Source organism: Barbus barbus (assembly GCF_936440315.1).
Source record: "Barbus barbus genome assembly, chromosome: 41".
Taxonomy (NCBI): Eukaryota; Metazoa; Chordata; class Actinopteri; order Cypriniformes; family Cyprinidae; genus Barbus; species Barbus barbus.
Genome location: NC_136719.1, coordinates 11,165,208 through 11,192,698, shown reverse-complemented (window position 1 = coordinate 11,192,698; position 27,491 = coordinate 11,165,208). Strand labels below are relative to the sequence as shown.

General features: G+C 38.8%; 1 protein-coding gene across 2 annotated transcripts; it reads left to right on the top strand.

Annotated features, from left to right (window-relative positions):
- The first annotated feature begins 392 nt into the window (after positions 1-392).
- On the top strand, positions 393-26,720 carry LOC306860745 (constitutive coactivator of PPAR-gamma-like protein 2). Of its 2 annotated transcripts, none has more exons than XM_079402618.1 (16): positions 393-1,711; positions 5,127-5,373; positions 5,471-5,553; positions 5,709-5,837; positions 5,928-6,030; positions 6,430-6,503; positions 6,596-6,882; positions 6,977-7,223; positions 7,733-7,904; positions 12,153-12,402; positions 20,513-20,627; positions 22,884-23,093; positions 23,181-23,406; positions 23,496-23,622; positions 24,544-24,604; positions 24,697-26,720. In XM_079402618.1, exons 1-16 carry the CDS (start codon positions 1,175-1,177, stop codon positions 24,976-24,978), a joined length of 3,150 nt encoding a protein of 1,049 aa, XP_079258744.1. In that variant the 5' UTR covers positions 393-1,174; the 3' UTR covers positions 24,979-26,720. The 2 variants fall into 2 exon arrangements, with proteins under 2 accessions (XP_079258744.1, XP_079258743.1); XM_079402617.1 differs by having other exon boundaries at positions 24,541-24,604.
- The last annotated feature ends 771 nt before the right edge of the window (positions 26,721-27,491 follow it).

Here is a 27,491-nt window from a genome sequence, read left to right as displayed (position 1 = left end):
AAATGTTGTGGTACTGGTAGCTAATACCTGACAGCCCTTAAATAGGCCTAACGTAATTTTCTAAGATTATTTATTATTTTTCCTTCTCTTAACTGCAGAGCCCCTGGTATCCTCTTGTGGTCCACCAGTCCTAATTTGTTTATTCTCACACTAATTGAGAACTTCAGAGACAGTGATTTTAATCTAGCTTTTGAACCAATTTTTTCCCTATCAACTTTTGAATGAACCGTTCCTTAAGGATATGGCATGCCACGGGTCTGTCACTTTGCTGTACTGGTAGTTGTAGTCTTTTACTCTATAATCCAGATACCTTTTCAGTCAGAAAAAACTACATCCCCCAGGCTCACCGCTCCTCCCACTTTCCTCAGCTCGCCTGCCCTCCCACTTTCCGTTGGTCCGCGGGGAAGTCGCAAGATGGCCGACGTCGCATGAAAGTATGTTCCTCTCCTCAACATGAAGTCGTGAGTGAGACAGAGAGCTTACGTCGGGCTTTTGTTTTTGTTTTATTTTAGTTGTTTTACTTTATTTTCCCCTTAATTATTCATCTCATTCCGAATCGCGGCAGCCCCCGATTTGTCTCGACTAGTTGACGCGTCAATCACGCCGGGATCTTGGCTAACTGGCTAACTGCGCGAGCTAGTTTGTTAGCCACAAACTGTAACGTTAGCTCTTATAACTGTTAACCATCACAGGACCTACTGTATTCACTAGCAGCTAGAGTTTGTTTGAATCACCTAACGGTCATGTTGGATAGCAACGGCGTAGTTGTTGTTTAGTTTGCAGCTAGAAAGGTTACAAATAGGATTATATGTTGATGTTACTAACATTGTCGACATCATAACTGTAGCGTGCGCGCCGTTATCCTCCATCGTTACGTTATAGACCGTGCAGCATTGTATTTGATCAAAACAGAGAGACTAGCGGGATTATACTATTGACACAATAAGGAATGGACACAGATTGCATTTACACGACCAAACGTGAAAAATAGCCACGCGTATCTGGAATTTTACAGGGGGTCGGTTGGCACTTGCATTTGTGGGATAATTTACCAGACATTTCAGCTCTTTAGTTATCCAACTACAACCGGACAGATCTAACGTTAGTTCTGAGCACACAACCTAGAAATCAACTTCTTAACAAGGTTCATCCATCTCAAGCTCTTAGACACAATATGGGAGTTCAAGGGTTTCAGGAGTATTTGGAGAAACGCTGCCCTGGGGCGGCTGTTCCAGTAGATCTTCTCAAACTCGCGCGAACCGCAGGCCGTCAGCCCCCACACCATCATCATCATCCCCATCATCATCACCACCACCACCACCATCCCCATCATCCCAGCTCGCTGCCTCCGCCTCCCCCGCCAGCGCGCATTCTGGTTGACGCGGACTCTGGCCTTCAGCGGCTCTACGGGGGCTACCAGACCGACTGGGTTTGTGGAGGCGAGTGGAATGCAATGCTCGGCTATCTGGCGGCGCTCTCACAGGCCTGTTTGTACCAAGGCGGACTGGAGCTGGTGGTGGTTTTTAACGGCACGCTTGGTAAGGATCGCTGGCCTGAGTGGGCGCGGCGGGCGCAGGGGCAGCGACAGACCGCACAGCTCATCGTCAACCACGTCGGAAGCAAGGCGACGCCCCCTCCGCGGGCCTGGTTTCTGCCCCCGGCCTGCCTGAGCCACTGTGTCCGCCTCGCCATGTTCCGATTCCGCGTGCGGGTGAGTGGCCTGATGCCCTTCTCGAGAGGAAATGTGGATTGCCATGTCCTTCTAGCAGCTTTCTTACTTTTTTATGTTTCAATGTAGAGCGTTTTAGTCAATTTGTGCTGCAAATGCATTGCCAGTTCTATTTTAAAAGTGTTGGCAAAGTAAAATAATCTTCAAAATTTTAAATTTTTATCATTTCAAAGGTGCACTCTTCCCTCCTCAAAGTTTTATAAGTAATGCAGTGATTCATATTTTGAAAATGTTTACGGTGATGTACAGGTGAGACTCCAGTCAAAACTGGATACTAATAAAAGCTGTTTTAGTTTACATGGAGCAGGTCTCCTCATGAAGGCTGCCATGTTATGATCACATGACTAGTCAAATGCTTCTTGATTCATCTTGGTAACCCTCTGACACTTTTGCTTGAGGAATAAGTTAAAGGGGTCATATGATGCGATTTCAAGTTTTCTTTTCTCTTTGGAGTGTTACAAGCTGTTCGTGCATAGATAAGTTCCCTGAAGTTGCAAAGACTAAAGTCTCAAAACCAAAGAGATATTCTTTATAAAAGTTAAGACTTGTCCACACCCCCCTAAAACGGCTAATTCAAACACGCCCCCACATCTCTACCTCAGGATGTGGGGATATTTTCATAACACTGCCCAAATGTTTACGCAAAGAAAGGGGGCGTGATTTTTATTGTTGCTGCCACCGGCGCCAGGTCTCCGCTGTGTTTCGTTGGGAAAGCAAAACTACTCTGTTTGGGCTTCCAAAACAGGACACAACTAGAAATCAGTGGTTAAGTTGTTTTTACAACACTGTTCCAGAGCAGTACAATGCAAATATTCGAGTGTGTGCAGCACATTTCGGAGGACTATTTCCTGAACCTGGCAGGAGTGTAGCCTACAATGATGGTTTGCTCAAAGGCTGTTTCTATAAAGTGGGGCAATTCCAACTTTGCAAGGACAGTCTGACGCTTCTGACTCACAGCCTGTAAGTACGTTTCTGCTACTGACGATTCAAACGCGAGTTTTCAGCTGTGTAGAGTAGCTCTTTGTGTTTGTCGTTTCTCCGATCACAAATGCAGAGGTGGTAATGTTTAAAAAGACAGTATAAGTCATTATAATCAGTAATTATGTCCCCACTGGATTCAACAAATGCTTTGTTTGTAATGGGTTTTATTGTTTTAGTCTCGTCCGCGTTAGGAAACGCCATCACAATACAGTAAGGGGCGTAACATTTCCGTCACACGCTTGAGGTATTCGGCCAATCACAAGGCACTGGATAGCTGGCCAATCGGAGCATGCCTCGCTTTTCGGAAAGATAAGCTTTATAAAAATCTGTGCGTTTTGGAAAGGCGGGGCATAGAGGAGTAACAATAATGTACAGTATGTGGAATTATTTTTTTTTTAACTTTAAACCACGTAAACACATTGCATCACACCAAATACACAAAATATTGTTTTTTTTAGCAATGTCATATGACCCCTTTAATCACAGCTGGCAGTCAATTTTGGATTTCTAGCTAATGTGTAGGGATGTAACGGTATGAAAATTTCTAATCACGATTATAGTGACCAAAATTATCACGGTTATCAGTATTATCACGGTATTGTTAAAATGTGCTGGAGATGTTCAAAAAGTACCGAAACATAAATCACTTCACCAAGTTTCATACTTAAAAATCAACAAACAGCAAATAAAATGACTTTTTGTTTGCATAATCACTAAAACAATAACATTACCAATGAGGTCTGGATTTTAAATGACAACTTGACTGACACCAGTTTAATAGCATGTTCAAATAACTAATGTAAATGTTCAAATAAAGCTTTGAAAAAGTTTAACATAAAGGTAGACCACACATTTCAGCCTTTAAAGAAAAGGGTTAAATTAAAATGATAATTAATAAATGATTATATGTATTTTATCTGCTCCATAAATAATTCTATATAGCATATCTGAATTGTTTAAATGTACATAAGTTTGTTTTTCATCAACCGGTTAAAATTTACAGCAGGTCATGCAAATTTGGTCAATTTTTTGGCCAGACAGAAACTGCACACAGGCTGAATGTAAATAAGTGTCTGTAAATCCACTCTCTGGCAGCAGGTGGCGCTTTATATGGAAAAGCTGAATTACAGCTGATTCCTGTGAACTCCGCGAACACTTCCTTTAGGTATTACATGGAGCGAAGATGAAAACAAAATGCCATCGAATTGTTTCTGAAGACAGTCCGAACCTTCAGAGGTACATTCATATAATTAATTCATTGATATATTAATTTGTATAATTCCCTTAGCACTCTTTTAAAACCTCCCAGCTTTTCCGCCCTGTTTTCACTCAGAACGAAACTACTGTGCTGCCGTGCGCACGTGAGACTGTTACTGAAAACTATGCTTTATGCCGGACAGTATTTATTTATCGCGAGTTGTTTAAATCACGGTAATCGAATACGGTTTTAATGATAATTAAAATATGAAACGGTAATACTAACCGCGGGGAATTTTATCATGATTTATCGTCAAACCGGTAATCGTTACATCCCTACTAATGTGTGTTATAAAGTTGTCACAATACTGGAATTTATAACTTTGATACAGCAACTAGAAAAATATTGATATTCAACATAATTTTTTGACACTACATTGAAAAATTGCTACAGCTCTTTCCCGCAACATTAAAGGTGTTTTCTTATCAACTGAAACTCTGATGTCCGAGATACATCAGGCCTGATAGCTGAGTTATTTATTAATAACATTATTATTATTTCTAAGAAAATTACATTACGAGTAATAATACAACTGCACTTTAAAGTAAAAAAAAATTGAAAATTTCTTAAACAGTATATGAATTAAAGTATCTGTGACCACAGGTTTACATTCTTCTCATTAGAAATTTGTGTGAAGTGCTTTGATTATCTGTCGACAAAATTGTTTGAAATTATGCAGATGTGAACAAAGCTGTGTACCTGGCAGTGTCCGTCGTTTTACTAAGTGCATGTTAAACTCATAGCACAGAGATGGAGTTTTCTGCGTTTACTTTGAACCGAGCCACTCGCATGTAACAACACAGTGGTGCACTTCACTTTGAAACATGCAATGAACTATATATTTATTTAATTAAAATACACTCTGCTGTTTGTGTCACCTTGATATCAGAATTGGTATCAGTGCTACAGAAATGAGTATTGGAAATGTTTCAAATATTCAGAATCAATATGTATCAAAAAATGTATTATTTGACTACATAAATGTGTTAGTATAAACCCAAGATGACTGCCACATCAGCCAAAAACGTAGGCTAACTGAGTGCACCTTTAAGCTAGATGGTCAAAGTGCTGTTTAATCAGAAATTCAGAGCGATAGGAGCTTGTCTATCAGTATATCACTAGAATACATGGTCTCCTTCCACCCTGCTTGTGCTGTAGGTGGTGCAGACCCTGGAGGACCACCATCAGGAGGTGCTATCCCTGTACAGAGACTATGGTTTTCAGGGTCTGATTGCACAGGACTCAGAGTTTGCGCTATGCAACGTTCCGGCATATTTCAGCTCCCACGCTCTCAAGCTCTCCTGGAATGGCAAGAATCTGACCACTCACCAGTACCTGCTATCAGAGGCGGCTCGCCAGCTCGGCCTCAAGACCCAGCACCTACCCATCTTTGCTTCTCTTCTTGGTAAGCGACACCACAGGGTTTTTAGTCCAGGACTTGACTTTGCGTTTTTTTTCCATACATTGTTTGGTTCTAAATGTGGGTCTTCAAAAAAAAACAGGTAACCACATTCTGCCAGATGAAGACTTGGCTGCCTTTCATTGGAGTCTACTAGGCCCAGAACACCCTCTTGCCTCCCTAAAGGTGCTTATTCAATTTGTAATTTCACACATTTTGAGAGATTTTCATTCTTCCATAATTGTAATTGATGATACAGACTTAAGCATCCTTGAGCATCAGTTTTATTAATATAACCCATTCTTTTAACTTCATTCTTTGTTTTTCTTCTCTCTGTTCAGGTAAGGGCTCATCAGTTAGTGCTCCCTCCATGTGAGGTTGTTATTAAGGCTGTATCTGAGTATGTGTCATCAATCAAAGATCTTGGGAATTTAGATTCGGTGGCCAAGGATGTTTTCAAGCAGTCACAGGTGAAGCATGGCTGTGTTACCGTATGCATTTTGCTGTACTACTTTACCTTAAAAGTTCATCATAACAAGGGGACTTTTTCTAACCTCCAGTCACGAACTGAAGATAAATTTGAGAGGTTTAAGAAGGCAGTGGAATACTTTTCAGCGGCCAGTAAACCAAGACCTCTCTCCATGGGACCTTCTCCTTACCTCTGTAGGTATAATGTGGTGTTTGAAGACCGTTGACAGTACATACACTAACGTTGAAAGTTTGGGTTCAGCAAGCTTTTTTTTGTTTTTTGATCAACAAATCAGCATATTAGAATGATTTCTGAAGCATCACTGAAGACTGGCGTAATGATGCTCAAAATTCTGCTTTGCATCAAAGGAATAATTTTTAAAATATAGTTAAATAGAAAACACTTTTAAATTGCAACAATATTTCATAATATAACTGTTTTACTGTATTTTCAATCAAATGCAGACCTCTTACAGACCCTAAACCTTTGAACAGAGTGTATGTTTATTTTCCACTGTTCAGCTTTCAGAAGCCATACATCAATCAGATTATACTCGCGCAATATTAATTTGGATTTCCTGACTCTTCTTTCAGTTCCAGGCTTTGGGCCTAGTCAGTTTAGCGGACCTCCAGGCCACATGGGGGCAATGCAGCCTATAAAAGCTCAGGTAATTTTTTACTAAAGAAGTGTAGTGCCACAAATCATGTTTATTTTCCCGAAACTGATTTCAGCCAATCGCTTTTTTGCTGTTCTCCACAGTTTGGTCCACCCCAGGTGTCAGGTGTTAAGGTGCCTTATCCAGGTGGGCTCTACGGACCCAACCCTGCCACTGGTCTAGCTGTTTCATACCAGAACCCAACTCAGCCTCTGCAGGACTGTAATGACTCACTAGTTGGGAAAATGGGCTTTGCTGATTGGTCTGCTCCATATGATTCCTCTCAAGGTGGCAACCGACAGCCCAATCATCACACTGCTGCTCCAACAGGCCCCTCCCCCTCATCATCGTCGTCTTCAGATGGGGAGGAGCAAAATGACACCAGCACTAAGTGAGTTTATATTGTACAGAATCCGTTCATTGTGTTGTGTACCAGCAAGCAATCTGCTATTCAGAGCAGAATGAATATTCATTTTCTGTCATAGTCATTTGGCTGACAAGTCTACAAGATGGGAAGATCCCAGTGGACGGGGTGGCAGTGGCTCTGGGGACGGGCACCATGGTAACGGAAGTGGGCCGTCCATTCCATCATTGCTGTCCATGCCAACTCGGAGTCACATGGACATCACAACTCCACCCCTTCCACAGGTCAGTGCCGAGGTGCTGAGAGTGGCAGAACACAGACACAGAAGAGGACTCATGTATCCACAGATCTACCACATCCTGACCAAGGTACAACAGTCACACAGCATGTACTCACAAATAAATGGCATTCTGGTTTAATCCCTAATATCTCTTGCTGCTGAATCTGCAGTGGCACAGTTGCAAGTTTTGGAGTTTTTACTTGTAAATGAGTTTTTCTTTTCAGTTTTTTTTATGCATTTAAGATCAGTATTATTACTTTGGTTTATGTATTTCAAAGATACTTATAATATAACCTTTAATGTTTAAAGGGATAGTTCATTCAGAAATGAAAATTGTCATTAATTGCTCATCCTCATGTCATTCCTAGGCCCAGGGTGAGACATGAGGGTGAGTAATTAATGACAGAATTTTCATTTCTGAGTGAACTATCCGTTTAAATGGGAGTTTAATAATGTTATACCCAAATTTGTTTACATTTATGGTGACAAATGCCCTGAAAACCCATTCAGTGTATTAAAAAGCACCTAATAATACCTCAGAGCTCTAACACTCCTCTCTTTCCCTTTTTGTTTCTCCCTTCCCTTTCTCTCTCTCAGGGGGAGATGAAGATGCCAGTGTGTATAGAGGATGAGTGCAACCCCGACCTGCCTCCTGCTTCTCTACTTTTCCGTTCTGCCCGCCAGTATGCCTACGGGGTGCTGTTCAGCTTGGCTGAGACCCAGCGGAGGCTGGAGAGACTGGCCATGCGCAAGCGTAGTCCAGTTGACGGTGAGCATAGACCTTGGTTAGATGAGATGTTACATGTTTCGAGTTTTGTCACAGTACCAAAAAATAAATGGCTAATACCAATACCAGGCAACCTTTGAGATTCTCAATACCGATTTAAATACCACAGCAAAAATGAATGTGCTGTTCAATGTTAATATTTAGGTTAAATATGTGCAAGTTGCATCAAAACACAATTTTTGGTTAATTATTAAACATTGCTTGTTTTTCATTGTTATATTAATAATAAGGGATGAGTAAATAATTAATAAACATAAATTGCCAGATAGAAAGTTGTAACAATGTATTTAATCTTTCTAAATAATGAAAATATTGTCACGTGTCTAATTAGAGAATTAGCTCTTGATTTGTGTTGCTTTTATTAAGCCCCTGGGGTCTGATATATATATATATATATATATATATAGGTTTTGTAGCCATAGACTTGTGCATGCTTTGTACTATCGTAAAAAATACATTTTACATCTGAGAAACTAATTATTATTGTTTAGTACGTTATTAAAATAAATTTTTGAACAGAGTAGGCTATTAATAATAAACATGTTCTAAACATACTTAGACTCGTAGCATTCATCATGTTACAGTTTACAATCATATTACTTTTATTGTTTTATATAGAGAATGAAAGCATCATCGCGCCATAAGAAATTTAAATACAATGAATTGGCTTATTGTATTAAATACAATGAATTGCTCATATTCAAAATGTTTTACTCAAACATTGTAGTCAGGAATTATAGTTTGGGAAAAACCAAACTATGATTTTGTAGTCATATAGTCTAGTACAGTGGGGCAAATAAGTATTTGATACACTACCGATTTTTCAAGTTTTCCCACTTACAAAGAATGGAGAGATCTGTAATTTTCATCGTAGGTACACCTCAACTGTGAGAGACAGAATATAAAAAAAAATCCAGAAAATCACATTGTATGATTTTTGAATAATTAATTTCCATTTTATTGCATGAAATAAGTATTTGATGCAATAGAAAAATAGAACTTAATATTTGCTACAGAAACCTTTGTTTACAATTACAGAGGTCAGACGTTTCCTGTAGTTCTTGACCAGGTTTGCACACGCTGCAGCAGGGATTTTGGCCCACTCCTCCATACAGGTCTTCTCCAGATCTTTCAGGTTTTGGGGCTGTCGCTGGGCAACACGGAGTTTCAGCTCCCTCCATAGATTTTCTATTGGGTTCAGGTCTGGAGACTGGCTAGGCTACTCCAGGACCTTGAAATGCTTCTTACGGAGCCACTCCTTAGTTGCCCTTGCTGTGTGTTTGGGGTCATTGTCATGCTGGAAGGCCCAGCCATGACCCATCTTCAATGCTCTTACTGAGGGAAGGAGGTTGTTGCCCAAAATCTCGTGATACATGGCCCCATCCATCCTCCCCTCAATACAGTGCAGTCGTCCTGTCCCCTTTGCAGAAAAGCACCCCCAAAGCATGATGTTTCCACCCCCATGCTTCACGGTTGGGATGGTGTTCTTGGGATTGTACTCATCCTTCTTCCTCCAAACACGGCGAGTGGAGTTTATATCAAAAAGTTCTATTTTGGTCTCATCTGACCACATGACCTTCTCCCATGCCTCCTCTGGATCATCCAGATGGTCTTTGGCAAACTTCAGACGGGCCTGGACATGTGCTGGCTTGAGCAGCGGGACCTTGCGTGCGCTGCAGGATTTTAATCCATGACGGTGTAGTGTGTTACTAATGGTAACCGTTGAGACTGTGGTCCCAGCTCTCTTCAGGTCATTGGCCAGGTCCTCCCGTGTAGGTCTATGCTGATCCCTCACCTTTCTCAGGATCATTGATACTCCACGAGGCGAGATCTTGCATGGAGCCCCAGTCCGAGGGAGATTGACAGTCATCTTGAATTTCTTGCATTCTCTAATAATTGCGCCAACAGTTGTTGCCTTCTCACCAAGCTGTTTGCCTATTGTCCTGTTGCCCATCCCAGCCTTGTGCAGGTCTACAATTTTGTCCCTAGTGTCCTTAGACAGCTTTTTGGTCTTGCCCATAGTGGAGAGGTTGGAGTCTGATTGATTGAGTGTGTGAACAGGTGTCTTTTATACAGGTGACGAGTTCAAACAGGTGCAATTAAGACAGGTAATGAGTGGAGGATAGGAGGGCTTCTTAAAGACAAACTAACAGGTCTGTGAGAGCCAGAATTCTCGCTGGTTGGTAGGTGATCAAATACTCATTTCATGCAATAAAATGGAAGTTAATTGTTTAAAAATCATACAATGTGATTTTGTTTCTCACAGTTGAGGTGCACCTACGATGAAAATTACAGATCTCTCCATTCTTTGTAAGTGGGAAAACTTGAAATATCGGCAGTGTATCAAATACTTATTTGCCCCACTGTATGTGTGATTTTATAGTAGCCTATAATATGATTCTGTAGCCATAGACTCACGCATGCTTTGTACTAGGGATGCGTGGTATACCGATACTGGAAAAATACCGGTATATATTATATTTCAAACGGTACAATATCATAATTTTGCTCAATTTGGTATTTCATACGCTGCTGTTGCAAAATGCACCTGTAGGTGGCAGTGCTTCCCAAATTGCTGCGCAACCGGTAAATGTGACAACAGAACAACGCGATAGAGCAAACAGATGAAATCAGCGCACCCAAAATTAATAAATAAAGAGAACAGTAGAAGTGAAATATGGCATTACTTTGGATAAAAAGCAGATGACAAAGGTGAAGGAACTGACCTTACTGCACCTGTATGCAAGCGTTGCTATAGGCCTAAATCATGTTGCCACAGGAACACATCAAATCTTTTTAAGCATTTGTCGCTTGCTCATCCTGATCTTTTCAAAGAATTAAGAGATCGACAGGTGAGTGCATCATTCATAAATTCAGATTTGATTTGACCTTTTATTTACATCTGATCAACGCACATTCAGATGTAATACAGTAAGCGCGCATGTGAGACACGCTAGAATCAATGAAGTTTTGGTCACGTAATATATGCACTTGCATTTTATACAATCAAATTTTAATTGGATATGAATTGAGCAAGAGTTTTGCTATATTAATTTTAATATCAATGATAAGAAGGACATGTTTCTGACGCGCTGCCGACCGCTAATATGAAGCAAGTGAGAGAGTGAGATTTATATTTAATGCTTTTTCTTTGGTTGAGTCTGAAATCTGAAAACAATCTGAGAGAGAGAAATAATAACATGATTTTGAATATTACTTTGACTGTTAGAATAACACTTTACAATAAAGCAACATTTGTTGCATCAATTGCGATACTTCAGTGCTATTTTTTTTTTTCTTCAAAATGAAACCTATGTTTCCGGTAGGTTTTTTTTTTTTGGAGACATTTAGTTTGCACTGTGTTTGCACTGAAAAGATTTGAATATATTTTCATCTTATTACTTCAGTTAGCCTATTTATTTGTTTTCTCCAACATCAAAATGTAACCTATGTTCCCTTTAGGTTTTTTGTTACAGTTTGATACAAAGGTATTAACAGATTAATCTGTTTTTATTATTAATAATAATATTTTTTTTTAAATTCACTTATCTTTTGAGGCTGGTTATTTGTCACCTATGGTATCGATTTAGTATTGATACCGAGGTACTACATTCTGGTATCGTACCGAAGCCAAAATTATGGTATCGAGCCATCCCTACTTTGTACTATAAAAGGATGTACTTTGTACCATAAAAAAGCATTAGAGATAATGAGTTAGACAGGAAAGACTGAACATCGTGTTGGTTTCATACGGATTATTTAATCACAGAATATTTGTTTTTGATATGACTTCATTTAAAAGGAGACACTTCAAGCTTTCTATAGATATAACTCCCATGTCTCTGTGTTGAGTATTTGCTGAGTTACAGTTACATTTTAGTGACGTGTTTCTAAAAGCAGTTCGCGGAGACTGAGAAGGCGCACCTTGTTTGATTTCTTTATTTTATAAAATTGCAAAGTTGTGTTGTTATGTGTGTATACAAATAAAAGTAGATCCTTTACAGATTCGATTGATGTATTACTCTTATCTGTATGATTAAAACTCACAGAGTACTTTAAGTTCCTTTAGGGGCTTAAAAAAAATGCACCCAAACGAAAATGTGTTTCTCGACCTCAGAGGGTTAATAGAGATATTTTGCCCAGCAGTTTCCCCTCTGGCTGAGAGGAAGAAGGCATCAAAATAAAATGGAAATTAATCTAAACGCATCTCATTTTTGTATGACTCCGCAGTGCCTCCGGTGATTGTAAAGGAGTGGTGTGCCAGTAAAGCTAAATCTGCCCTGACCCCAGAGCTTGTCCCAGCCCTGTGTTTCCGCGAGTGGACGTGTCCCAACCTGAGGCGGTTGTGGCTGGGCAGAGCATCTGAGGACCGTAGCCGCCGTACACGAGCCTTCCTAGCCTGCATGCGCTCTGACTGCCCTGCCCTGCTCAACCCGACCTGTGTGCCATCTCACCTGCTGCTCATGTGCTGCGTGCTCAGGTACCGTTACGAGATTACATCACTGAAGACTAGGGGTGGGCGATATGGAAAAAAAAAAATATATTTTTTTTAAATATCGTGATTCACGCTTCTTTGTCATGTTAGTTTTACTATTTTGCAAGCTGTCTGAGCATTACAGCTAGTGATCGACCGATATTGATTTTTTTATTACCGATACCAATTATTTGCATGTCTATGTGCCCGATAACCGATATGCAGAACCGATATTTATTTACTGTTATAAAGTAAATAAATGACTGCGTGAAGTAAGTCCATACTTCACTTTGGTTTTTCCTCCTTTCAGTCATCTTAACAAAAAATGTTTTGAGAATTAGCAGTCTTTCATGCAGGGCTCTAGACTCATTCTTCCCACTGATCTCACTTTTGCGCACGAGCACATCATTTGGTTGCAATTTGTTTTTGCTACAACATTTGATTAATCAATGCATGCTGATGAACTTTTATCATAGTTTATAGTTGTATGGTAACGAAAGTTTTCAACATTCAACTCGTTCTTTGTCATCTGTATTATTTGTGATTTAAATTTTGTGAACAGGAATTCCTTTTTTCGTGCGCTTTTTACTTTCAAATTTGCGATCTTGGTGTCACATTTTACAAGAAAAGATCATTGTCTGTTTTGCTTATATCTATACACCTTTAACTTTTTAAGACTAAAACAAAAGATGGATTCATTGTTATTCTTAATTAAAAAGCGCAACAACAATAAAACAGTACGTTGACAATGACAAACTCTTACATAACATTTATCAACAAAAACGAATAAGAAGAGGCATGGCATAGGACACACCACCTGTACTATATACCTAGTATATTACAGAATGTTTAGCAAACTCTGAGGAAGCAAATAAATATTAATATATATATTTTTTTTTAATTAAGGAAAGCCTCCAGCATAACCTGAGGTAAACAGCAAAGATAACAAGCTTCTCAAAACGAAAACAAAAAGAAAAGTAAAACTAAACTGGCTGTAGCTGACAGGACTTGCATGTTTTTTCTACAAGAATACCACCACGTTCACCTTCTCTGGTTTAAGAAGCGGTCTTTTACTTTAGTTTGAAAACAAATCCATCCGTTGCGCTCCATCCGCGACGCGCACCTTCACGCTCGTGCTGACGCGGCGGGTATAAACCAGGCTCTACCCACTAAGCGCTCGTGCTGAGAGCACCTCTCTTCACGTGATCAGTGAAATCTGACTCCTGCTATAATGTGCTGCGGCTGGCAGCGCGCGCTGTATGAAGCAGACGCTTTGGAGCAGCGCAGACCTGGCACTCGTACAAATGCGACCACGTCAAATTTTAACTCGCAAACAATTACCATTTTGGTCGCAGTCTAGAGCCCTGTCATGTTCAATTTAATCTTCGTATTACAACAATAAAAAACATTTTATTTATAAAAAGCTTTAGCAGCAACACTAATATTAGCAGTAAGCAAAATGAACATAGAAAGTCTAATGTTTTCAAATGGAGAAAATAAAGGAAAGGAGTCATATCAACTTCATTTTTAACTACAGTTTTAGTAGGTTTATAAGCTGTTTAATAGGATAAAGAGTGAAGAATAATTCACTGGATAATGTTAATTCACGGAATAATATTCTCTGGAATATTGGAATATAACAAGCATTGTATTTTATTGCATTTCTCAACTGGCATGCTCTAAATTATGCTGCTGACAGCGCGGTTTATCTGCATTTACACAGAACTATAGGCTACTCAAACTGCGATCGATCGCGGAGATAATAAATAATTAATTTCCATAGAGTTGTATTAACCCTCTGGTTGTGTTCGGACTCCGGTCACGCCTTTTGTGTTACCGGTCAAAAATGACCGGACTCCAAACAACTGCTTATAAATCTGTCATTATGCTATATTATCACTAAATATTGGATTCAATCTTTTTGTCAACTTGTTTTCTTTCATTTAGGACTGGTTTTGTGTTTCTATTTGCATCCGATTAATCGTAGGCCTCATTTATCTGAAAGTAGGTACCTCATTTTTTGAGTGAGAAAATTATTTTTTATGAATAATTTTCACAATATGAGAGAAAAAATTATGAAAATTTGCACTGTTTCTCACACTAGTGTGCTTTAATGTTTAATCAGGAAGTTTGCTTTTAAATGCTTTTATTTTGTACAAAATTGCAAAAAGTCACACTCGTGGTGTTCCCGGTCAAAAATGACCGGACTCCAAACAACTGCTTATAAATCTGTCATTATGCTATATTATCACCAAATATTGGATTCAATCTTTTTGTCAACTTGTTTTCTTTCATTTAGGACTGGTTTTGTGTTTCTATTTGCTTCTGATTAATCATAAGCCTCATTTATCCGAGAGTAGGTACCTCATTTTTTGAGTGAAAAAAATATTTTTTAGGAATAATTTTCACAATATTAAACAAAAAATTATAAAAATTTGCACTGTTTCTCACACTAGTGTACTTTAATGTTTAATCAGGAAGTTTGCTTTTAAATGCTTTTATTTTGTACAAAATTGCAAAAAGTCACACTCGTGGTGTTCCCGGTCAAAAATGACCGGACTCCGAACAACTGCTTATAAATCTGTCATTATGCTATATTATCACCAAATATTGGATTCAATCTTTTTGTCAACTTGTTTTCTTTCATTTAGGACTGGTTTTGTGTTTCTATTTGCATCCGATTAATCGTAGGCCTCATTTATCTGAAAGTAGGTACCTCATTTTTTGAGTGAAAAAATAATTTTTTATGAATAATTTTCACAATATGGGAGAAAAAATTATGAAAATTTGCACTGTTTCTCACACTAGTGTGCTTTAATGTTTAATCAGGAAGTTTGCTTTTAAATGCTTTTATTTTGTACAAAATTGCACAAAGTAACACTTGTCAAAAAGGGCCAGCCATTGAAAGTGAATGGGGAAGAATGAAAGAAACAACTAGTGTTCAGGAGCATGTTGTGCTTGCAAACATAAATGCCTTGGACCAGTGCGTGCATGTATACTCACGCTATCACACACACACACACACACACATCTATGCATACAAACTATTGTATTACACCTATTTCATCCTACCCTGAACTGTATGCAATATGCTTTTATGAATCTCATATTATAACTCTCTCTCTCACACAGACACACACAATGCACACAAATGCTCAAACTGCCTTGTCTTTGGCCTGCATTGACTTCAAAATAATCTTTTTTTTTTCATCCTTCGACCAGAACGTTACATCAACTTCAGCTGGGTCCTCAAAATCAGAAGATTGCTTCTTTTCAGTTGTTGCAAGGTTTTCAGCTTGTCCAGTGATATTTTTTATCTTCCAATATATCTTGCAATGCATCGTCACTGTAAAATTCTTCTTCAGTTGTCTCTTCCTCGTGTAAATGACAAGCAAGGCACTGTGAGGCATTTGTATGCCCTAGCATTTAATTGTAAACTTTTGTTTACTCTGAGAGAACACGAACGCCTCTAAACATATTGTCATAATGTTTTGTCTAGTACGGAGCCGCTTAGAGCTCATGGTGGTGGAAAGATTTCGGGGTGGGTGAAAAAAAATCGGGGTGGGAGGAAAAAATATTTTTCAAATCTTTTGCGTTCCCTCGCAAAACTTTGCATTCTCTCGCAAAGATGTTTGCGTTCCCTCGCAAAACTTTGCGTACATATTTGCAAGAGAACGCAAAGTTTTGCGAGAGAAAGCAAACATCTTTGCGAGAGAACGCAAACATCTTTGCGAGAGAACACAAAGTTTTGCGAGAGAACGCAAACATTTTTGCGAGAGAACACAAACATCTTTGCGAGAGAACACCAAGTTTTGCGAGAGAACACAAACATTTTTGCGAGAGAACGCAAACACTTTTGCGAGAGAACGCAAACATATTTGCAAGAGAACGCAAAGTTTTGCGAGAGAACGCAAACATCTTTGCGAGAGAACACAAACATCTTTGCGAGAGAACACAAAGTTTTGCGAGAGAACACAAACATTTTTGCGAGAGAACGCAAACACTTTTGCGAGAGAACGCAAACATCTTTGCGAGAGAACGCAAACATCTTTGCAAGAGAACACAAAGTTTTGCGAGAGAACGCAAACATTTTTGCGAGAGAACACAAACATCTTTGCGAGAGAACACAAAGTTTTGCGAGAGAACACAAACATTTTTGCGAGAGAACACAAAGTTTTGCGAGAGAACGCAAACATTTTTGCGAGAGAACACAAACATCTTTGCGAGAGAACACAAAGTTTTGCGAGAGAACGCAAACATTTTTGCGAGAGAACGCAAAGTTTTGCGAGAGAACGCAAACATTTTTGCGAGAGAACGCAAACATTTTTGCGAGAGAACACAAACATCTTTGCGAGAGAACACAAAGTTTTGCGAGAGAACGCAAACATCTTTGCGAGAGAACACAAAGTTTTGCGAGAGAACGCAAACATTTTTGCGAGAGAACACAAACATCTTTGCGAGAGAACACAAAGTTTTGCGAGAGAACACAAACATTTTTGCGAGAGAACGCAAACACTTTTGCGAGAGAACGCAAACATATTTGCAAGAGAACGCAAAGTTTTGCGAGAGAACACAAAGTTTTGCGAGAGAACACAAAGTTTTGCGAGAGAACGCAAACATTTTTGCGAGAGAACACAAACATCTTTGCGAGAGAACACAAAGTTTTGCGAGAGAACACAAACATTTTTGCGAGAGAACACAAACATTTTTGCGAGAGAACGCAAACACTTTTGCGAGAGAACGCAAACATATTTGCAAGAGAACGCAAAGTTTTGCGAGAGAACGCAAACATCTTTGCGAGAGAACACAAACATCTTTGCGAGAGAACACAAAGTTTTGCGAGAGAACACAAACACTTTTGCGAGAGAACGCAAACACTTTTGCGAGAGAACGCAAACACTTTTGCGAGAGAACGCAAACATCTTTGCGAGAGAACACAAAGTTTTGCGAGAGAACGCAAACATCTTTGCGAGAGAACGCAAACATCTTTGCGAGAGAACGCAAACATCTTTGCGAGAGAACACAAAGTTTTGCGAGAGAACGCAAACATCTTTGCGAGAGAACACAAAGTTTTGCGAGAGAACGCAAACATCTTTGCGAGAGAACGCAAACATCTTTGCGAGAGAACGCAAACATCTTTGCGAGAGAACGCAAACATCTTTGGAGAGAACGCAAAAGATTTGAAAAATATTTTTTCCTCCCACCCCAAATTTTTTTCACCCACCCCGAAATCTTTCCACCACCATGAGCTCTAAGGGGCTCCGTAGTCTAGAATATGTGGTGAAAGAAAAGATTATTTTTGAGGTCAATGCAGGCTAAAGACAAGGCAGTCTGAGCATGTGTGTGTGTGTGTGTGTGTGTGTGTGTGTGAGAGAGAGAGAGATCCTTTTTTATTCATAAAAGGATATTGCATGCAGTTCAGGGTAGGATGAAATAGGTGTAATAAAATAGTTTGTATGCATGGATGGATGGGTGTGTGTGTGTGTGTGCGCGTGCGTGTGTGCGCATGTGTGTGTGTGATAGCTTGAGTATAAATGCATCCACACATGCAAAGGTCCAAGGTCTTTGTTTGCAAGCACAACATGCTCCTGAACACTAGTTGTTTCTTTCATTCTTCCCCATTCACTTTCAATGGCCGGCAATTTTTGACAAGTGTTACTTTGTGCAATTTTGTACAAAATAAAAGCATTTAAAAGCAAACTTCCTGATTAAACATTAAAGTACACTAGTGTGAGAAACAGTGCAAATTTTCATAATTTTTTCTCTCATATTGTGAAAATTATTCATAAAAAATGCTTTTTTCACTCAAAAAATGAGGTGCCTACTTTCAGATAAATGAGGCCTACGATTAATCGGATGCAAATAGAAACACAAAACCAGTCCTAAATGAAAGAAAACAAGTTGACAAAAAGATTGAATCCAATATTTGGTGATAATATAGCATATTGACAGATTTATAAGCAGTTGTTTGGAGTCCGGTCATTTTTGACCGGGAACACCACGAGTGTGACTTTTTGCAATTTTGTACAAAATAAAAGCATTTAAAAGCAAACTTCCTGATTAAACATTAAAGCACACTAGTGTGAGAAACAGTGCAAATTTTCATAATTTTTCATTTCATATTATGAAAATTATTCATATAAAATGCTTTTTTCACTCAAAAAATTAGGTGCCTACTTTCGGATAAATAAGGCTTACGATTAATCAGAAGCAAATAGAAACACAAAACCAGTCCTAAATGAAAGAAAACAAGTTGACAAAAAGATTGAATCCAATATTTAGTGATAATATAGCATATTGACAGATTTATAAGCAGTTGTTTGGAGTCCGGTCATTTTTGACCGGGAACACCACGAGTGTGACTTTTTGCAATTTTGTACAAAATAAAAGCATTTAAAAGCAAACTTCCTGATTAAACATTAAAGTACACTAGTGTGAGAAACAGTGCAAATTTTTTTAATTTTTTGTTTAATATTGTGAAAATTATTCATAAAAAAAAAAAAATTCACTCAAAAAATGAGGTACCTACTCTCAGATAAATGAGGCTTACGATTAATCAGAAGCAAATAGAAACACAAAACCAGTCCTAAATGAAAGAAAACAAGTTGACAAAAAGATTGAATCCAATATTTAGTGATAATATAGCATAATGACAGATTTATAAGCAGTTGTGTGGAGTCCGGTCATTTTTGACCGGGAACACAACGAGTGTGACTAGGTGAAATAAAACCCACAAAAAATTACGAAAATTCAAAAAAAATTTATGAGAAGTACTTGTACCCTATGTGCGCAAAGTCAGTAAGTTTGAGTCCAATGCGATAACGTTAACTAGTATTTTCAGGAAAAAGAAAAAAAATTTCAGGGCAATTTGACCCGAACACAACCAGAGGGTTAATTTAGATGTTTATAAACGAAATAATGGTTATATAGTAAGTGTTAATACAATTTAGGGTGCTTCAAAAAAGTGAATCTTGTTAAAAGTTACATGCGGTGGCCGTGCTGAGCATTTCTTGAGCATCAACCGCTGAGTGAACTGCAATATGAAAGCGGCTTCACGAGACTAATGATGAGCATATAGACAACAGAGAGAGAATTACATTCAATGCTTTTCTTTCCAACATGCAATCATTCATGGCTGTATTATTTAATTCATGCAAAATTACGTCTTTATTGGGAGAGGACTTGACGGATTATCTATGTGACTCCGACTTCACGAAACTAATAGACCACAGAGAGAATTAAATTCAGCGCTTTTATTTCCACCATGTGCTAATTCATGGCTGTGTTATTTCAGGCAAAGTTATAGCCTATCTTTATAGGGACAGGGCTTGACAGAGTATCTTATTTATCATATTTCTTAGAGCCAAGTTGCATTTAAACTATATATCAGGCATTTATGTAATACATCTGATTTGTGCATTAATGCCTGTAATATTAAATAGTTTACTAACTACAGCAAATCAAGTACCTGCACGCCGTTGCTGTCTCGTCTCCCCTCAGATGCGCTGCAATTGCGATCCTGCGCGCAATTCTGAAAACGTCCACAAGGTGTTTATCGGGGAATCCGATATTACAAAACCGATATTCGATTATGGAAAAATGCTTAAATATCGGTAAATCGATATATCGGTCGATCTCTAATTACAGCCAAACTAATTTCCCTATTATAAAGACAAAGCCTTTCAAGGTAACAAAAAAAAATAAAAGAATGGCAGATATTTAGGCCAAAGTGGGCAAAGATGGACATCAGACCAGCTCATGAATGAAACATTTAACCGGCAAGGCTTGTATGCAAATATTGTACTTTTGCGATCGCGAATGATTACATTGTCCTGTCAGAGTAACTGTACCGCTGTATGTTGTGTTGTACAGTATATAGAGACAGAGGCGCCAGAAATGTATTTGATAGAATGTGCGCTGTAGCACGATACTACGATATTTCTTCAAAAGTAGATCGTGGAAAGATTTTTATCGTCCACGATCAAAAATCGTCATATCGCACACCCCTACTGGAGACATGTTTCTCATTGAGAGGTTCTTACTAAATGATTGGATAAGTAGATCAGCACTGAACCTGAGGAGCTGTGGGTGCTTGAGCGGTATTGTGTGTTTACAGGTATATGATGCAGTGGCCGGGGGGTCGCATTCTTCAGCGCCATGAGCTTGATGCCTTTTTGGCTCAAGCTGTGTCCAACCAGCTGTATGAGCCTGACCAACTTCAGGAACTCAAGGTAATGCATTTCTTATTAACTTATTAACCCTCCGGCAATTAGGGCTAGCATTTTTTTTTTTTTTTTTTTTTTTTTTTTGCTGTGCTTGTATTAGGGCTGCACAATTTGGTGAAAAATATTGTTGTTTATATCAATGTGATTATTATCCATTATTTATATATATTATCAATAACTATAAAAACTATATTGGTAGTATTCTTATTATTTCTGAATTAAAATGTTTATCAGAATTAAAAAATACCGCTATTGTCAAATTTCATAAAAAAAAGAGATTCAAGAAAAGTAATACAATAATCATAATTTTATTTTACAATAGAGTTGTAAAACAACAATACTAATATTTATGGCTGTCTTAATTTTATTTTCATTAAACCATCAAGATTTTATTTTGGCAAAAACCGCAGAGAGCCCTTACAACTTCTTTTATTGACAACAGCTGGTTTATAATTGCAATTTTACAATTTTGGGAAAGTGTGTGGTGTGCTCCCAATCCCAAATGAATGAAATGTTTGTATGGAGCAGCATTTACTGTAAACAGCCTCTCTGAGATGCTGAAAACGTATAAAGTGTGTGTGTGTGTATATATGTATATGTATATGTATATGTGTATGTATGTGTGTGTATATATATATATATATATATATATATATATATATATATACTGTGTACTTATTTATATATAAATAAACACACACAGTTTGTTTTGAAATTGAATATACAAATGTAACATATTTTTCTTAAATATATACATGTATGCGTCTGTATTTATATATACGTAATAAATATACACAGTACACACATTATATAAACACAACCTTTTATTTTGGATGCGATTAATCGTTTGACAGCACACAAATATATGTATATGTATGTATATGTGTGTGTGTGTGTGTGTGTGTGTGTGTGTGTGTATCTCTGAGGTTGCGTTAACTGAAAATGTAAAAAAAATTCAGCGGTGATGGATAAATTTGAAGGCCGTCCGTCACTTTGACAGATTACACTGAGGGTGATCAATTGTAATTTGTAACTGTAATTCCCACCCCTGTCCAGTTGGTGGCGATTGCGCTCCAGTTTGGCAGCAGAGTGCGGTATCATCAGCTCCAGTACAAAAATAAAACTGTCATGAGTCTTTGCTATGCCTTTGCTTACGCACAGGCGAGCACCCACTAGTAAAGCCAAAGAGATGATCAGTTCACGTGCTGCCGCTTCGCTTGATCTGAGGTGTCTACAGCAATCTATCACGGCACATAAAAGAGCGCCAAAACTGTATTTATTGCTTGAATTTCCTAATAAAATGGACATAATTTGAAATCTGAGACTTTGTTTCATATCAAAAGTAACAACGCACAAAGCAGCCTATTGCGATTTATTGGAGGGGAGGCGAACTATGTAGTACTGTTCATTTATCAACTGAAAACAGCATCGATTGGGATTTAAGAATCGATATTGGTTCATAAAAATTAGAATCTTTTTTTTTGATACCCAGCCCTAGCATATTTTGTTGTTTTTATTCAGCGGTGTCACTGCAGGGTGTGTGTTGAACATGAAAAGTGACAGTGTCTCTGTTCATCTGTTCTCATCATAAATAAATAAATGCATAAACCTATATACTCGTCCTGTAGGTTCATTATTGAAAAGGAGAACAAAAATACACACAATTGTGTTATAACTAAAATATAAAAATAACGGGTAATGGGTTATGATGGAATCTTTTACGACCCTGTCCGTGGTTATGTATGTGTGTGTGTGTGTGTGTGTATTTTCAGCATCTCAGAGATCGATTGAAAACTAATGAACTAATTTTACCTAAAATTAACAATTTTTATTGAGTTAAAAGCAGATGGATAGAGAGCTGTGGTTTGAGAGTAAAGCACATTTGCATGTGTTTGCATGTTCTTATATAACTGTTCAGACCCAGATAACAGTAAAAGCAGTGAGAGGCGGGATTGAATTGAACACTGCACACAACATACCCCATGCACTCTTTGTCTTTGTATCTTCCACGCTTTCTTTATTAAATGTTCATTCACAACAATTTTGACACTTTTTTTCTTTGCCTCGAGGCAAAGCATGTTTTCAGACAAGACTAACTTGCAAGTAAGGACTCAATAATGCTGTCTTTCAACTATCAGGTTGTCAATAATCTGCTTTGAAAGAGCTCTGTCAAATCTGAAATGACATACTACTGTGACATTTACCAGGCTGATACCAAACATGCCACCGGATGATATTTCTTCTCTTTGACATTGATACCAGGTGGAGAAGGTGGATAACCGTGGGGTGCAGCTGGCCTCTCTGTTAATGAGTGGAGTGGACACTGCCCTGTTTGTGAATGATGTATGTGGACAGCCCTTGCCATGGGACCACTGCTGCCCTTGGGGCTTTTTCGATGGGAAGTTGTTCCAGAGCAAGCTAGCTAAAGCCACCAGAGACAGAGCCTCCTTACTTGATATGTGTGAAGGCCAGGTAACCAACATATAGATGCAGTCACATCTGTTTAGTATTTGGGAATATTTAAGTTTTTTTTATTGTCTTTGACACTTTGTCCTGCAGGAGGAGCTGGTTTCGAGAGTGGAGAAGATGCGCCAGGCCATTCTGGAAGGCATCAACCTGTCCCGGCCTCCTCCCCCACCTCCACCACTGCCACCCCCTGCATTCCTCCCCCCTGGCATGGTTCCCCCTTTCTACCCCATGCATCCTCTGTACCCTCCTCGCCCCCTGGGCTCAATGCCGCCGCCGCCTCACCATCACCACCAGCACCGGCCCAGGGCCTTCCCAGGTAACACCTTCCTCCCATTTAGCACATTTAGTTCATTTTCTTTACTGGCCTTTGGGTGTCACTTGGTCATTTTCTGAAACTTTTTTTAGGAATCCAGTCTATACCTCCCCAGGGTGGCAAGCTGGAAATAGCTGGCATGGTTGTTGGTCAGTGGGCTGGGAACAAACCAGTCCGTGGCAGAGTCAATATGCAGGTGGTGTCAGTAGGAGGGAAAGGGTGAGTCCATTTTGTCATAAAATACTGGCCATGTAGCCGCTTATTTATGGAGGTATGACAGGAGCCTCACAACAAATGTCTCCTCTCTCTGCTGCGCTTTATCAACTCTCAATTGCACAACCTACTGGTGAGGCTTGTAGCAGCAAGCAGAGATTTTAATGCATTGAACTCTATGCATGTTGACTGCATATGTATTTCTGCTAAAATCACAGTGCTATGCCAGCTGATAGCAAACCATGGCAGTAGCAAACTCTTATTTCTAATAACTGTTTATCACAAAAATTACTATAGTATAGTACTGTATACTGTTAACTATAGTAAACATAACATTATTGCTATTAATACATAACATTTTAGTAACTAGTTTGAAAAGCTTTAAATAACCTTAGTTTAAAGGTGTTTCGTATTCATATTGCTTTGTCCTGTCATGTAATACTTTATCAAGATTTAATTTTGCGCTTCATTTTCTCAGTTTTCATACACTGCGCTGCACCAGAAGTTGCAGTGGTTTTTAACGCTAAATGCAGAAGCGTTTGTGTATTGAGACTATTCTTAGATTTTAAATTTACAATTGAATTTTAAATTTTACCTGTCAAAAAAGATTGTATTACCTGGTGAAGATGGTATATATTTATTTATATCGAATAAATATGAATAAAAATGTGCAGTGTTTTCATTTGAAATATTCACTGCTGAAAATATACAAACATTTTAAATTACAGCCCCCCCCCATGCTTTGTGCCAAAGATATTTTTCATAAATATATAATTCTCTCCACTATTGTGTACATTTTACAGAGCTTATGTTAATGTAGAGGACGCTATTGTTGTATTGTTTTTAAGCATCATAAAATCAGCCAAACGTTTATCCCTAATACACATGTATGTATAAAAACTGATCTTTTTTATTGTTTCCCAGTAGGGGTAAAGAATTGACAGTGAGAGGAAGGGGAGGGAAGAAAGTGACCACCAACAGAACACAGGTCAGTCTGATGCATAACTTTCAATTTCTAAATTCTAAACGCGAGCAAGGAGATTAATTTTTTTTCCCTTCTCCTCCCAATGTTTCTCGTAGACTCTGTCCTCTTCACCACCCTCCTCCAGCCCCCCGAAGCTCACGGAGGATGCTAATGTGGTGGGGCGGCCCACAGAGGGAACGGGGACCGCGTCGCAGCAGCTGAATGGCAGCTCTTCAGGAAGCGCCACTGGTCAAGCTCTTGACCTGCCACCACTGGCCCAGCCAATCCAGTGTGCCTTAGCCAGCAGAGACAACCAGTCAGGAGATGGGGTGGAGGTAGAGGCCCCTTGTTGCCTTGACGACTGCCCATCAGATGGTGCACTACAGAAAGAGGAGTAATTACATCCCATAATGTAATAAGAATGAGAGCGTGAGAGGGAATGATCCAAGGTCGACTGCCTTTTCCTTGCAAAATTGAATATTTAGGGCACAGTAGCCACTTTGTGTTGTCATGGTATAATTTATGATGCTGCACATGATGGAATACGACAGATGGACAGTGTCAGGAATGCGGTCTATGTGTCACCTTAAGAGCCGGGTCTGGTTTAATACTGAGCGAGTTTAAATCACAACCCTCGATTGCACATCGCCCTGAATCTTTGGGTTCTGGACCTCATCCTTTCCACTGGCCCATCATTGTTGTAGCATCGTGAAAAGCTCTCGAGTCTTTTTATTTTGACACCGTTTTCTTTTCAGACCTTAGTACATTGACGGTGACCTTATATGTATGATTGCCTAAAATGGCTATGAAAAGCCCCTTATTGCCCAAAGTGTATTTGAAAATTGACCTACTCAAAATACTTGCACGTGTCAAGTAGCACAGCAGCACCTGCTCTAAAGTTTCCACCACACAGCAAAGAATCACACTATTTGTACTACACATGGCTGTATCTGCTGTGTACCATATAGGGGAGGATTCAAATCAACACTGCCCTGAATACAGTAGAAGAGTGGAAACTGATGGAGAACGCGGGTTGTATTTGTATGTCACAATTTGCATTCACACACACATGGTAGTCCCTTTTGTTTCGTTTTTATTTTTTGGGATATTATCTTATCAAGGAGTGATTTGCATGTGGAGAAGTTACTATTGTCTTCAGCACAGGGGCCACGGGCGGCCCGAAAAGTCCAGGCTCAGAGAGGCTTGTTTGAGTAATGACGTGCAAATGGAAGGAAAAGATTTGTAGAGGTTACAATCTGCATTGCATAGCTAGCTCTCCTCTGTTGCTTTCTCTCACATGTAGACAATCTTCTTTTAGGCCCACATCCCCTTGAGGATTCACAGCAGTACTCAAGTAGTTCTAAAGTAGAAATATTTAAAGCACCTTAAGCCCGAAATTATACTTATGCAAGCCCCCCCCCCTCAACTGAGGAAGAAATACCCTTAAAAGTTGATTGTATTGTAACGTAAAGCACTTAAAATATTATTTATGATAGTACTACGCTATATGGATAGTTAATTGGTTAACGTCCTATTATTAAGCAGCAGGCTGTAAATTTTTACAGTTTAACGGTCCAGATACACTTTACCTTGCGTGTTGTTTACCAGTATGACGTACAAATCAACACCAACCCATTTGAATGTGAAAACGGAGTGCGTCGTAAGCTGCACTTTGTTTTAAAACCGAAAACACACTGGGTTGTCCTCGAACCAGGATAAAGAAAAATCGAGGCCTCTGGCAGAGTTAGGGAGGAAGCAGTGTGTTCGGAGGGAACCGTGATGCTGTTTGACATCCCAGCCGTTTGTATATAGACCCAAATGTACATGTTCCTGTTACGCAATGACGTGATTTAGGTGAGTGATTTTATCAGTGGTTGAGAATGCACACAGTCTCTCAGACAAACCTGCCATTTGACATCTCTCTGCTTCACAACATTTTGCTTTCGGGTTTTAGCAGCTCTTTTTATTTTTTGCCCCTCGTTGTTCACGTCTCCTCTGTGCCTTGTGCATGTGTACCATGTGGATGCTTTTTTGTACATGTGCATTCTCCCACCATCGCTAAAATCATTATAGTTTTGTTAAGCTCAAAATAAATGAATCGTAAGAACCTTAGGATCACCTTTTATTGTGACAGTCATTTAAAAAAAAAAAAAAAAAATTGGAGTCTGTGCTTCACCAGACTGTTTCGTGATCAGTCCGTCTCGTCTTGTTTTTGTGACAGTCCTATGAACTCATGCACTTCTATGTTCAAAACATTATTTCTATCGAGGCGAATAGGCTTTAAAATGAAAACGAACGAAACACCCTGAAGATTAAAGCCGCACTTGCCGTTATATTGACCATTTTGCATCAGATGGTTAGGAGATTAATTTTACTTACATGCTAATGTTTTAAATGCATTTCAAAAACAAAATACATGTTTTGTACCAATGATTTGTTGGACGTAATGAATGAGAATTTAATTTTAAGAATAACTAATACACTTGAGAGAGGCTATTACATTTAATCATAGTTTAAGATCTGTACAATTGACAATGTCAAGATTACATCACAGCTTTCTATTGAAGTTATACGATGCACCTTATTTTGTTAAGAAGTTAATATTATATTTAGTGCCACTAAAAATATATTGAAAGCTCTTTAAAGCAGATTATGGAAGACACCATTATAGATACATGTCTATGTATATTCTGCAAATTCTCTCTCTTGAGGAATCCAGACAGATCAGCCCGTCAGAAAAATCATGATGACCTGAAGCATGCATTGTTAATGCAGTTTGCTATAAAATAAGTAAAAAGCAAAAATGACACTGATATATCGGTGTCAGAATATGACAATACTGGACAGACTTTAAACCAAGAAGAATTTTGACCGTAGCGTGACAGGTAGTGTTCGTGAACTAACACGCTAC

What these genes read in the sequence shown, in the direction of transcription:
- LOC306860745 (XM_079402617.1), top strand. Translation starts at nt 1,175, where the DNA reads ATGGGAGTTCAAGGGTTTCAGGAGTATTTGGAGAAACGCTGCCCTGGG. An exon ending in ACCCTCTTGCCTCCCTAAAG is followed by an intron (nt 5,554 to 5,708) that starts GTGCTTATTCAA and finishes CTCTCTGTTCAG; the next exon opens with GTAAGGGCTCATCAGTTAGT. An exon ending in TTGATATGTGTGAAGGCCAG is followed by an intron (nt 23,094 to 23,180) that starts GTAACCAACATA and finishes TTTGTCCTGCAG; the next exon opens with GAGGAGCTGGTTTCGAGAGT.